General features: G+C 47.5%; 1 protein-coding gene across 1 annotated transcript in view; it reads left to right on the top strand.

Annotated features, from left to right (window-relative positions):
* STAB1 (stabilin 1) overlaps positions 1–12,160 on the top strand; it is a 1,160,316-nt gene that overhangs the window by 544,600 nt on the left and 603,556 nt on the right. The window contains exons 30-31 of the mRNA XM_069643183.1: positions 8,153–8,264; positions 9,491–9,568. Coding sequence (XP_069499284.1) covers positions 8,153–8,264; positions 9,491–9,568 — 190 coding nt within the window. The remainder of the gene's footprint in view (positions 1–8,152; positions 8,265–9,490; positions 9,569–12,160) is intronic.

The following is a 12,160-nucleotide window of genomic DNA, read 5'->3' as shown; positions in this document are numbered from 1 at the left end:
TCCCCTCCCCTTTCCTACACACACTCTGCTGCACGGACAAAGCGCTTCAGGGAAAGACAGACTTGCACACAACCAGTTTGTTTCACATGTCCAAACATCAAGGTCATCCAGAGTCAGGCACTTAACCTTAATGACTGGCACCTACATCCTGGTATCTTTCTCCACTGGGATAAAAGGCGGAGAATGAGAGCTCTTGGAGAGCAAGGCAAGAAGGGCAACCGAAGTGAGCAAGACCAGCAAAACGGAAGGGCAGGAAATTCCAAGAAGGCAACACGAATATGGAAGCAGAGCAAACGGGACCAGGTGGCAAACGAAAGGCTGTGGTCCTACCAGCTGCAAAATTCTAAAGGGGCACCTCCTTGTCACTGCAGAAGGTCACGGCCGAATCTCCTTTGGCGTGAGGACAAGAAAGGAGGCTAGCCACACTGGGCCAAAAGCCTCGACAGAACAGTAGGTTTTGATAAACTGTATCAGCCGCTGCCGGTGAGTGAAAAGGGCGACCTTTAGTGAAAGAAAAGGACATTAACATTTGAAGTTCTTGTTAGGTTGTTGAGAAACCGTGAGTCAAAGCACATTGTAGCAAGAATAAAGAATGCCGAGATTGTGCATGTGAGAAGCCGCAAGAGTAAATAACTAAAAGGTGGCAAATAGTCAGTGGTCATATGAGGAAAAAGTCAAGGGCACAAGCCACCTCGTACAGTCAAAGGTCTTTGAAAAGTAGTGAAAGGGACTGCAGATACCTGAAGGCCTCGGGAGAGGAGGCTGGTATAAACCTTTCAACTGTAAGTAAACACACTTGCTACAATATAACAGAGTGACCCGGCGAGACGTGATCGCCTCTCGGACGTCTCTATATCGAACTGTCAAGCACATAAAAGTGAAAGCATGAAAGATTGTAAAGAAATAAGTGTGATGCTGGTGGTTTTAAGTCTTGCACCCAATCGAGGGAAGCCAGAACTGCCTACAGAGGAAGATCTGAGCCCGGAGGAGGGGGACCTGAGTGAACGGGTGAAAGTGAACCAAATATGTGTTGAAAAAGACATTAAGAATTCCTGAATGATATAAGCTAGTAGAACTGCTGAAGTTAACTTAACTGTGATCTGAAGGCTATAGTTAACCCGACGGAGGGATGCCAATTGAAATTGGTCTGAACACTTTGCACTCTGCAGCCTGCACACTGTCCTACCTGTAATTGTTTGTTCCGATGTAGCTCCCTGGTATCATTAGGTTATGCCGCCCCAACAGTGCACCAGACCTAGACAATACTGCACTGTGCCTACTTATAACTACATGCTTTGATGTAGCTGCCTTGCAACATGAGGTCAGGTTTGCCAATTTGTGTACCTTGACTTTACTGCAAGTTGTAATTATTGCAACCACTTTATTAAGCGAAAGCTCCCAGATGCCTCTGGGTTTGGTGTGCTATACAAATGTCAAAATAAATAAATAAATAAATAAATAAATAAAGCAAGGGGCAATGAAACCCGTATTTTGATAAAGTGACTGAACAGTGGTGGAAAGACAAAGGTGAACCAACAAAGGGGTATCACGAGAACGCCGCTGAAGAAGGGAATCCTGCATGGTGAGCGCTTGGGGAAGGTCTAGTGCTGCCAGGCAAAAGATATTGATTTGAGGGATCCTGCCTTTTTGGAAGAAACAGCTTCCTGACGCCTATAACCTCAAGGGGTGCTCACAGGCATGCCACTGTTCCGCCTTGTCCCGTGGTGCAACGTGGGGAAGGGAGTGTATTAGTTCAGCAGTACTGAACTACCGAAGCCCTTTTGGACATTTTAGTTTTCATTACACTCTTTTGTTATACATATCATTGTCCCGCACCCTTTTGTTGTATAGAGGATTTGGCAATAGGATTATTAGTATAGGCCATTTTGTTTTGACACAACACCACTAGGACAGTGTTTTACTCACTTTGATGGTCGTAGCTTGCTCCCAACCTAAATTTAGGTTTAGACTAGGCAATGTTCTCACCCATATACTGTTCAATAAACACCATTGTTATGTACTCCTTGTTTTGTCGTGCTTCTGATAACCATGCCTTCCTTCCAGTCATCTGTGCATTGGTGTGCCTTGACATCCGTGTTGGTGACGGGTCCCACCAGGTTTTCCATGTAGAGGTTATAGATGACAGTATACGGTATAGAGCCTTGTGGACCTGCACAGGTACACGGCAACATGGGCTCTATTGGGGCCCATCTGGATGAGTTGGTCTCTTTCAGGAAGACGATAGGGTAATGATTGCAGGACAGTTTGGTCGAAGCCCATGCTTTTAGCGAGGATGTTGTCTTGGTCAATTGTATCAAAAGCGGCAGAGATGCTGAGTAGGATCAATAGCTAGAGGGTCCCCTATGATCAAGGAGTTAATTCCATCATTTGTAGCTTGGATTTGGGACCATCTCTGTTCTGCATTTTGGTCAGAATCCAGATTGAAAGTCCTTTCATGCAGCTGGATGGTGTGTTTCTTTAGTGATGACGTTCACAATGGAGGATGGCAGGATGGTGCCTTTTTAGGTGGTTGGTTTGAGGACTGGGAGACTTGTGGCCAGGCCTTCTGAGTAACTAACCTGAAGATGGCCATCTTGATTTGTTGCATGATTGTATGGGCAAGATTTCTGTTGTATATTTGGAGCTATCAATGAGTTGCCTTATCTTGTTTGTGAAGAAGTTGACGGAGCTGCATTTTTGGCCTGCGGTATTGTGCATGAGGTTGATGCAGCACTTCTGAGCTTAGAACATTGCTCTGCTGTTGTTGGATGCATGATGTTTGTGGTGTAGTAGTTTGCTTTGGACTTGGTGATGACTATCCTGCATGTTAAAAGGAGGGTTCTCAAGGTCATGAGGTCTTCTTGTTTGAGGGACAAATGCCAGAACTTTTCTTGTTTGTGGATGGTGCTTCCAGTGTTTATCACGGTCAGAGAGCTTATGCTTGTTCAGTCGACAGATGACGTTTCACTTGTTCTTGGTTGGTGGTAGTCTCATGTAAGGTGTGGTTGAGCCCACTGAACTGGGCATTGACATTGTCTGAGGGGTCACACATGGAGGCTAAGTTGATGTTTCCTTCTGGTGCATCCACGGGAAGGCCTTGAATGAGCAGTAAAGGGTTCCAATTCATTTGCGTTAGTCCTAGTGGGGGACATGTGTGTGGTGCAGCGGGATGGGTATGGCTGCATTATCTATCCAGATAAAGGTCGGGGTAAGACATACGATATCTGGAGAGGTGATGACTACCAGCTGGAGTGTGTTGCGTGTGTTGTTGGTTGGTTCTTCCACAAGTTGCTTGTTTGAGTAGAATCTCTGGATTTCTTGGTAGCATGGCTCACGGGTTGCTGGAGGTTTCAGAGAAAAGGTTTAGTTGTGATGTTGACTGATGCTGTGGTGAGGAGGTCTCTGATTCTTTAGAGAAAGGCCATGTTGGTTTGAGGCGGCACATAGGTCATGTTGAAGGTCACACGGGAAGCGGCAGGTGATGTGGGTGGGATGTACGCCTCAAGGTTGCATGGCCATGATGTCTTTTCCATGTGTTGGATGCTAGAGCCTGTGGGGACGGGCCATTCAGGATGTGTGTGCACTGTCTTAGTACCTGAGCACTGCAGTGTTTACTGTACACCGTCAAAATTCACTGAATATGGCCAGGAATCCTGTGCATGTTCTCATTCACTATATTGTCCATGTCACTGTTCAATGTCCCATTCATTGCACCGTGTCCTATTCAATGCACACGCTCCCATTAGTTCAACACTGCCCTGTTCCCTGTACAGTGGTCCTTTATCTCGCATATCACTTTGTTTCCCGTACATTGTCTCAATCAATGTATACTGTGCAACTCACACCATACTGCCTTGTTCCCTGTACACTGACTGCCCCATACAAAGCACATGGCCCTGCACACTGTCCCATTTAATGCACATGGCCATGTTCCCTGTACACCTTCATAGTGTCAGCTTCAAAGTATGGGCACTTTATCCATAATGTATCATCTGCACAACAATATACAGGTCGTAACAAAGACTAAATGCTTTGATTAGAGGATGCAGGCGGCCTGTTCATTGATCTGATCCCTAACAAACAGTATTCTGGCACCTAAAGTGCCTGAACCTCTTGGCCTAGCCAAGCCAACCAACCTAGCTGCAGCATGGGAGCCGCCTTCAGGGTAGTGAGAGTGGATAGAGGAAGTCCTGACAAAAGCAACTACCAGTGTCTAACTGCGAGATAGGCAAATCTTGCACTAGCAAATGACAATTAAGAGGAGAAAGAAAACGCCTCAAAGCTTTAAGAGAAAGTCAGAGAAAATGATCATTGTGAGAAATCTAAGGAAGGGAAGAATCCAGTGGGAGCCCAAGAATGTTACAGACAAAGCAAAGGGCTGAGGCGTGTGATGCAACCAAGAAAGAATAAAGTTCCTTGGCGTAGAGCTAGAAAAAAAAAGTATCTCAGATGTTAAGATATTGAGTTTGAGAAACTGTGAAGACATCCAAGTCATGGTTCCAGGAGGACGTCATGGAGGTGGTGTCTAGTGCCGCTGTGTAGCTACACCTTGGTGTCTTCCGTATAGTGGTGCAGACGGATGCCGCCACAGATGCCAACCAGAGCCCCTAGCAACCCCTGGTAAAAGTTGAATAACATGAGTGGAAAGATTGACCACTGGGGCACCCCAAAGGGCATTCGACCATGCCCAGCCCACATGATGTAGGGCAGTTGCCCGCATCACAACACGGTCTTGTCCTATTAGCAACATTTCTTATTTAATTTGATTCAATGTAAGCATGCTTTGGCCTATCCACCTACTCATTTATAAAAGAAAATTTACAATTGATCTCATGTCATTTTCAATTTACCAATTTTACCTAGAAGATGATCTGAGGGTTGTCAATATAGATAATTTAGGAAAAGCCACATGTACAGGTGAACTCTGCCAGTAGGAATTGGTATATTTTGCAGAACCATGAGAACAGTGTTGACTCCTACAGAACTTTCATTCATTTCGCTCATCTAGGTCAGGGGTTTGCAATCTGCGTCCCTCCAGATCTTTTGGACTACAAATCTCTTTACCCCAAACCTGGCGAGAGATCTTTGGATTACTGAGCCAAAACATATGGCAAACAGCAATTTAAAGATATAATCCACAAAATGAATTGCTTAGCATTCATTTTTATTGGCTTTTTGCCTTATTCATGATAAGTTGCTTAACTGTTCTATGTCGCTGGTCTTAGGGATATACAGGCTTGTCCCCACTCAGCTGAGTAAGTAGGGATCTCTTAGTACCCAATGATGTCCTTGGGTGTGCGGGGAGCGGAGGTTTTTAGGTCAGGGCTCCTTGTAGTCATCACAGGTTGGTGTCTGTAGTCTGAAGTGTATGACTTAATTCCCCCATTGACCAGAAATTTAAAGACCCCGGCTCAAGGTTGAGGTGAGAATGAGTGCAGGCTGCACCCTTAATTCCTATCTGGAATAGACTCTTTAGGTCTAGGACATCGGTATGCAAATGTGGCTCTCCAGATGTTTTGGACTACATATCCCGCCAGCCCTAGCACCGATGATGAATGGAGAGAGATCATGGGAGTCGTAGTTCGGATCATGTGGAGAGCCCCGGGATGCAGACCTCTGGTCGGTGAGAACTTGGTTGGGTATCAAGTGATAAAGTCGGCAAGCAAAAAGTAATAAATAAAGCAAATGATAAGTAACCGAAAATGTGGTGGTAAGTGCTAGTGTTTGGGAAAAAGAATAACATGGAAGCTGCTTTGGTCTGATGTGTTCAGGTTGGGTTTCCCATGACTAGTGAAGACCCTATGCAGTTTTCTACAAATGGTGCAAAAGAAAATGTCTGCTTTTTCTTCTATGAACTTATGTTACTGCTGTTACTTACTGATTAATTTAAGACCAGTGTTCAAAGCACCTGTGTATGCAGCGGATTAACCTAATAACTGAATGCCAGTCCAAAGTGACGCGGAAGTCTTGGCATGCTGAAAAAGGTGTTGCAATGCTAGTTGAGCAAGCTATGCCTGTGCTGCTGGCTCACACTGTGGAAGGCAAACTGTGCCATCGAACGTTGAAAGGCATCCCATGACACTTTGGGTTTTGGATGATGATTTGATGACCTAGGGTGGATTCATGGAGCTCTGATCAGAGCCAGAACAGGATGGGGTAGAGCTTTTACTACGAGTTCTGTGGAGGGTCAGACTAAGTGTGGCCATTTTCAACAAGCTTTTATTATAAATAATAGAAAAATGCCTCACTTTCCCTACTCGATGGATTTCCCTGCCTAACGCAACTAACTAGGGTGCTTGTCGTCAGTAGTGTAGTCCAAAGTAAAGTTTGTCCTCAGACCAAAATCTTAGATACTCTGACCCTACCACTAATACAAACAACTAAAGTCCAGGAGTATAACTCCCATCTCCTGGAAAGGCTTTCCCAGCTCAGTTCCTCTTAGTAAAGTATCTCCAGTTAGTTCTTCACTATCTTCTGCAGAAGTTCAGGCTTCGAAATTGAGGGTAGCTGGGAGCTAATTAGCTCTTGCTTCTAGCCTAGGAGAGCCTGGTTAGCTTGAAACAAACAGCTACAAGGAGCAACTTTTGGCTCCCGAGGCCAGCTGGTGCTTTGCAAACATGCAGCATATGCTGATAAAGAAGAATTAGGACGCATCTTGTACACATTTAAACACATTGAATCATAAATAATGAACCAAAAGTTAAAGAGTGCATCTCATGTGTAAGTTAGATTTGCGGTGTGCTGGGTACTCGCTCATGGTTCCCCAGAAGTAGCTGCTGGCTGATGCCTGGCACCCATGAGCCGCCTTTAGTGCCTGTTGATTGAACCTTAATTTCGAACCCTGAAGTTTGTTCAATTCATGTAGGGGATTTTCCCAGCCTTCTGGTTTCCCTTTCCTCTGGTGTTGAAAGGTCCCTTTCATCTAAGCTCCTGGTCTTTGTCCTTGAATCACTTGATCTGTCTTAGGTATAGACAAAGTCTCTCTTTTAAGGGTTGACTCTCACTCTCCTGTTTATTGGCTTTCTCACTCTCTGGGTTGTTAGCCTTCTCACTGGGATGAGTATGATGACCTCAGGAGTAGGATGATTCTCAGTCTCTTGACTACTCATTGTCTTACTGGGGCGAGTAGTATAAACCTAATGTTGAGCCTTACTTTCTGGATCCCTCACATTCCCTCTGGGATAGCATGCTGACCCCAGTATGGATTCTCACACTCTTGGTTATTCATTTTCTTACCGGGACAAATAGGATAAACCCAGTATCGCTTTTCCTCGCTCGCTTTGTGTTTATTGTTACGAGCAATGAAAGGCCATTTCTTAACTTCCTCTTTCTCACTGAGACGAGGATGATGTCCCCACTCGTTATTTCGCTTCTCCCTCTCTCTGCTTTATGACTCTGCCATTTATGTTTGCCTGCTTCCCCGGGCCTCCCGCTCTCTCCGTTACCTGCCTTGTACTGGGGCTGCAACACCGGGCCGGCCTCTTCTTTAAGCAGGTCCACGACCGTCAGGACGGTTCTCTCTCTCTGTGCCTTCTCCTCTTCTGACATGATATGGCGTACTTCCCAATAATCAGTATTGGCTCCCAGAGGGGTTTTCCCTCTCTCTCTCTATCTCTCTCTCTATCTCTCTCTCTACCTCTCTGTCTCTCTGTCTCTCTGTCTCTCTGTCTCAGCCACCACTTTTCTCTCTCAAGTCCCCCGAGGGACCACTCTCGACTTCATAGACGGGCTTGAGTCTGGGCTTTGGATAGTACAGCTCAGGCTCTGATTCCGGTTCACTTCTCTCCTGCTTGAGAAGCACCATTCTCCCGAGTCTACCATCTTCGCTCACCCAGCTGGTCCGAAACTCCCGGGTGAGAGGCCAGGAGATGGAGTGGAGGTGGACCATGAGACCAGGCAGAGGGCAGAAGGAAGAGTGGAGTGCTGTAGAGTTGGTGGCAGAATTGGAGAAGAGTGAATGTGAGATATCCGTGTGAGAGTGGGATTTGTTGTTTTAGCGTTGTTTAATGTGAACTCCTTATATGGCTTCCGTTTTCTCTATCCAAGCCCTACGTGATAGTCATTTTTCACAAACGCAGTCTTTGTATGAAGGCCTTGGTTACTGTCTCTGTGCATGAAAAACCCCAACATGACTCTGTGTGCTTCTCCTCAGGGCCCACTTCCTTCGAGACTCGTTCTTGGTCCATCAGCTCAAGCAGTACAACGGTCAGGAAGTGTCAACCCTCAACCCTCCAACCAAATGGGAGATCACGACCAGCAATGGCGTAAGTGACTGGCATGAGATGTGTGCACGTGTGAAGGGTTCCATGCCCCCCAAATAGGCCTTACTGTGGCCCACAAGATCAGGAGCACAGCAACGTCAGAGAGGGGGAGAGAGAGGGAGAGCGAGCACATTGCACCCAAGCAGTGCTAGCCTGTGAATCATGTGACCAGCATGCAGTGGCCCCATTGGCGAATAGCAGCCTCTTATACACACACTAGGGTGCAAGGGATATGTAAGAGTGTGCAACCCCTTTAACATGTGTGTTACAGGGAACTATGATATTACTTACAAACACTACAAGCCATTTAATTATCACAAGCAGAATGATAAATCACAGCTCTTCTATGTTGTCATCTATTAGGTCTTCTGAAATCACTAGAATGTAAGTACAAGACAATAACGCTGAGTTTAGTTGCCTATTACAAGTATTATGTTATTCTAATGAATCTGATTAACCAAATAGTTTGCACCAAGTCTATAATGTGCAGTACACTTGGCTGCAAATGTCACTCCTGTTACACAGAAGACAATAATGCTTGATTGCCATTAGGTTACAAATCATGACAACGTTTTGCCAAAGGCTCAGCACAAGTGAACACGTGTGATTGTGGGTCTACAGGGGGTCAGTGCACAGACTGCCAAGTGGGCGAGGCCTGTCAGGAGGCACAGTGGCACCGGAAGACTGCTGCTCTGCGGCAGCTGGCATGGAAGAGTTTCTAGAGGAACTGTGGGAGGAATTGGTGTGATCTGGATATGGTTTGGATGCAGTAAAGTGGGAGGGGGAAAGGTAATTACTGCAGCCCGGTGGGCATGGGAAGAAAGTTATATTTGTGAATTGGAACAAACACTGTACTACTGAAGGGGTGCTAGGTCACACAAGAGCCCTGCTCATTCATGGGACTGCTGCCTGTTTTAGGCGCAGACAGGAGGATTCAGATGGAAAGGTGAAGGGGGGAGGGGTGGGAGGGCTGTTCAGCAGAAGCCCTTGATGCCCAGGGCCACTGTATGTCTGTCCCCACCAGTCCTCTAATCAGCCCTTTTGGAAGCTGGCAATGTTGGCATTTGGAATGTGGTTATGTCACCCCAGGGAACATTCCTGACCACTTTACCTGGGAGTGGATCGCATCTCCCAGTGCTCTGCACCCCGGAGTTCTCAATCCCTTTGCATGCGATGCCAACAGCTCACTTCCAAATAACTCATGCCATGTTCCTGCGTTTCACTTTCAGAGCGTCATGATTAATAACGCCAGCATCGTCATAGCCGACATTCCTGCAGTCAACGGTATCATCTACGTCATTAATAAGGTAACGCTGCAGAACTAATACTCTACAGTAATGTGCTCAGTGTCATGTATGTTTCACCCATAACATGTTTTCCCTACATATCTCTTGCCGTTCAAAAGGACTTCCATTTAAAAGACTGAATTAGGAAATACCGGCTGCGCCAAGAATAACATGACATGATGTGGCACTTATAAGGCTCCTGTGCACAAGGGTTTCTAGGCGCAACAAGACAAGGAGGGGGCAACAAGGGGCCTTGTGTCATTCGGATCGTGCAAGTGTGGGGAAGGGGTGAAGTGCCGGCGGAGGAGGGGAAGGGGGAAGTGCAGTCAACTCACAAGTGCAGCCAGCGGGTGGCTCATACGTGCAGAGAGATGGGACTGTAGGGTGCAGCTACAGACCCTTAAGTGCTGGGGGAGGGGAACTGCACATGCAGGAGCCTGGGCCCGAGTTCAGAGGGTATCCAGGTGACCAGTGCGAGGAGGAGACAGGTGCATCAGCAGGGGAGAGAAAAAGAGAAAGCCGAAGCAAAAAGGAAGGTCTTGAGTTGCTTCAGGAACCGGAGGTGCTTCTGCTCAGGTTTGAGAGAGGCGGGAAGGCTGCTCCAGCGGGAGGACCCAGCCAAGGAGATAGATCTGCCCCCAACTCTCTGCTTGGAGAAGCGTCTGACCCTTAGAGAGTTGGAGGTGGATGAGCGGAGAGCTTGAGATGGAAGATGTTTTGGAAGAGAAAGTTTCAGGTAGAGTGGTCCCAAGCCCCAAAAAGACTTGTGCACAATGCAGAGGGTCTTGAAGTTGATCCTCGCAGCCACAGGGAGCCAGTGAAGAGATTTCAGAGCTGGAGAGATATGATCCCTGGGCTTGAGGCCAAGGACAATACTTGTAGTCCTCTTCTTGATACATTGTAGAGGTCAGAGAGTAGAGGTAGGAAGATTTAGAAAGAGGCTGTTGCAGTAGTCCAGCCTAGAGAGAACCGTAGCTCTGGAGACAGTGAGCTTCTGGGGTAAAGTGAGAAAAGGAAGAATACCTCTGAGGCGGAGCAGCTGATAGTTTCACTTCTTAGAGGCGTCAGAGATGTGAGGAGAGAAGGAGAGGGTGGAGTCGAAGATGGCCCAGGTTACATGGTTATCTAGGTCTCACTCGCACTTGCCTGTCTCTATATCTCTATGTACTCTCTTGAGAGAGAGAGAGAAAGAGAGAGAGAGAGAAAGAGAGAGAGAGATATGGGGGAGATATGGGGGATTGTCAGGTGGACATTTGCTGGGCTTCATTAGGGGTCCGGCTGGACCCATGCCGGTGATACCCGCGGTACAAATAATAAAATAAACTAAAACTGTAAAAAATTACGGGCGCCTGACTTCGCGGTTGCACGGGGCTATTCCAACTCCAGTGGCCGGGAAGTCAGGCGGCAGTAATTTTGTTGCCATGGGGACACAGGAGCACTGGCACCGTTAACAATGGTGCCGATGCCCCTGTGAGAACTCTGCAAGCGGATGCCATCCCGCCCAGCAGGTCTGACCATATTCCAAGTCCCGTGGCCGGGAAGTCAGGCACCAGTAATTTTGTTAGTCCCCATTTCCATGGAGTCCCATGCGACTCCATGGGAATGGGGACACGGGAGCACTGGTACCATTAACAACGGTGCCAGTGCTCCCGTGAGAACTCTGCGAGCGGGTGCCGTGCCGCCCGGCAAATCTGACCCTGGCGGCTAGGAGGGCACCTGCCCGCACAGTTGTAGTGTGCCAGTCCGGAAACAGCAGTGCCGGTAGGCTTACTGGCATCGTTGTTTCCAGACCGGCACTATTGTTATGAGGCCCACACATGATATTTGACAAATATGCCTGTAATAAAAAGTGTTTAATGCTTGAATCACTGAGTACCTGATGCGCACTGAGGTTGGCGTTTACACCCATCACAACAGTAAAGTGCAACGGTGAACCCCATATACTCATTTGATGTGAGGATAAAATGGCTGTGCAACTCCAGGGCCACACTGCTTTTCCTTCTGTCAATAATGCGTCCTCTCCCTCATGAGGAGACCATTGCTGAGTCCCCCTGAGGGGCTATGTCTCAGGGGAAAGATGCCTGTACATGGGGGCCCTTTACATGCCCACCATCACAGCTGGTCGCCCCTTCTCTGAATCCACGCTGCTCTCCCACGGCACATGTTGAACTTATCAGTCGTATTGTGCTCAGAGGGTTTTATAATCCCACATACGAATGTTCCTGTCACTATTCTCATGTGGCTGGAATGCAGAAGGGAGGGAAGCAGGCAGAAGAACCCATGCGGCGGGCTGGAATGCAGAAGGGAGGGAAGCAGGCAGAAGAACCCATGCGGCGGGCTGGAATGCAGAAGGAAGGGAAGCAGGCAGAAGAACCCATGCAGCGGGCTGTAATGCAGAAAGGAGGGAAGGAGGCAGAAGAACCCATGCAGCAATCCTGGAATGCAGAAGGGAGGGAAGCAGGCAGAAGAACCCACGCACCATCCTGGAATGCAGAAGGGAGGGAAACAGGCAGAAGAACCCATGCAGCGGGCTGGAATGCAGAAGGGAGGGAAGCAGGCAGAAGAACCCATGCAGCGATCCTGGAATGCAGAAGGGAGAGAAGCAGGCAGAAG

The sequence above is a fragment of the Ambystoma mexicanum genome, chromosome 2p (assembly GCF_040938575.1).
Source record: "Ambystoma mexicanum isolate Mex_15411 chromosome 2p, UKY_AmexF1_1, whole genome shotgun sequence".
Classification (NCBI taxonomy): domain Eukaryota; kingdom Metazoa; phylum Chordata; class Amphibia; order Caudata; family Ambystomatidae; genus Ambystoma; species Ambystoma mexicanum.
Note: the sequence above shows the minus strand (reverse complement) of the source record. Positions and strands in the feature narration are given on the sequence as shown.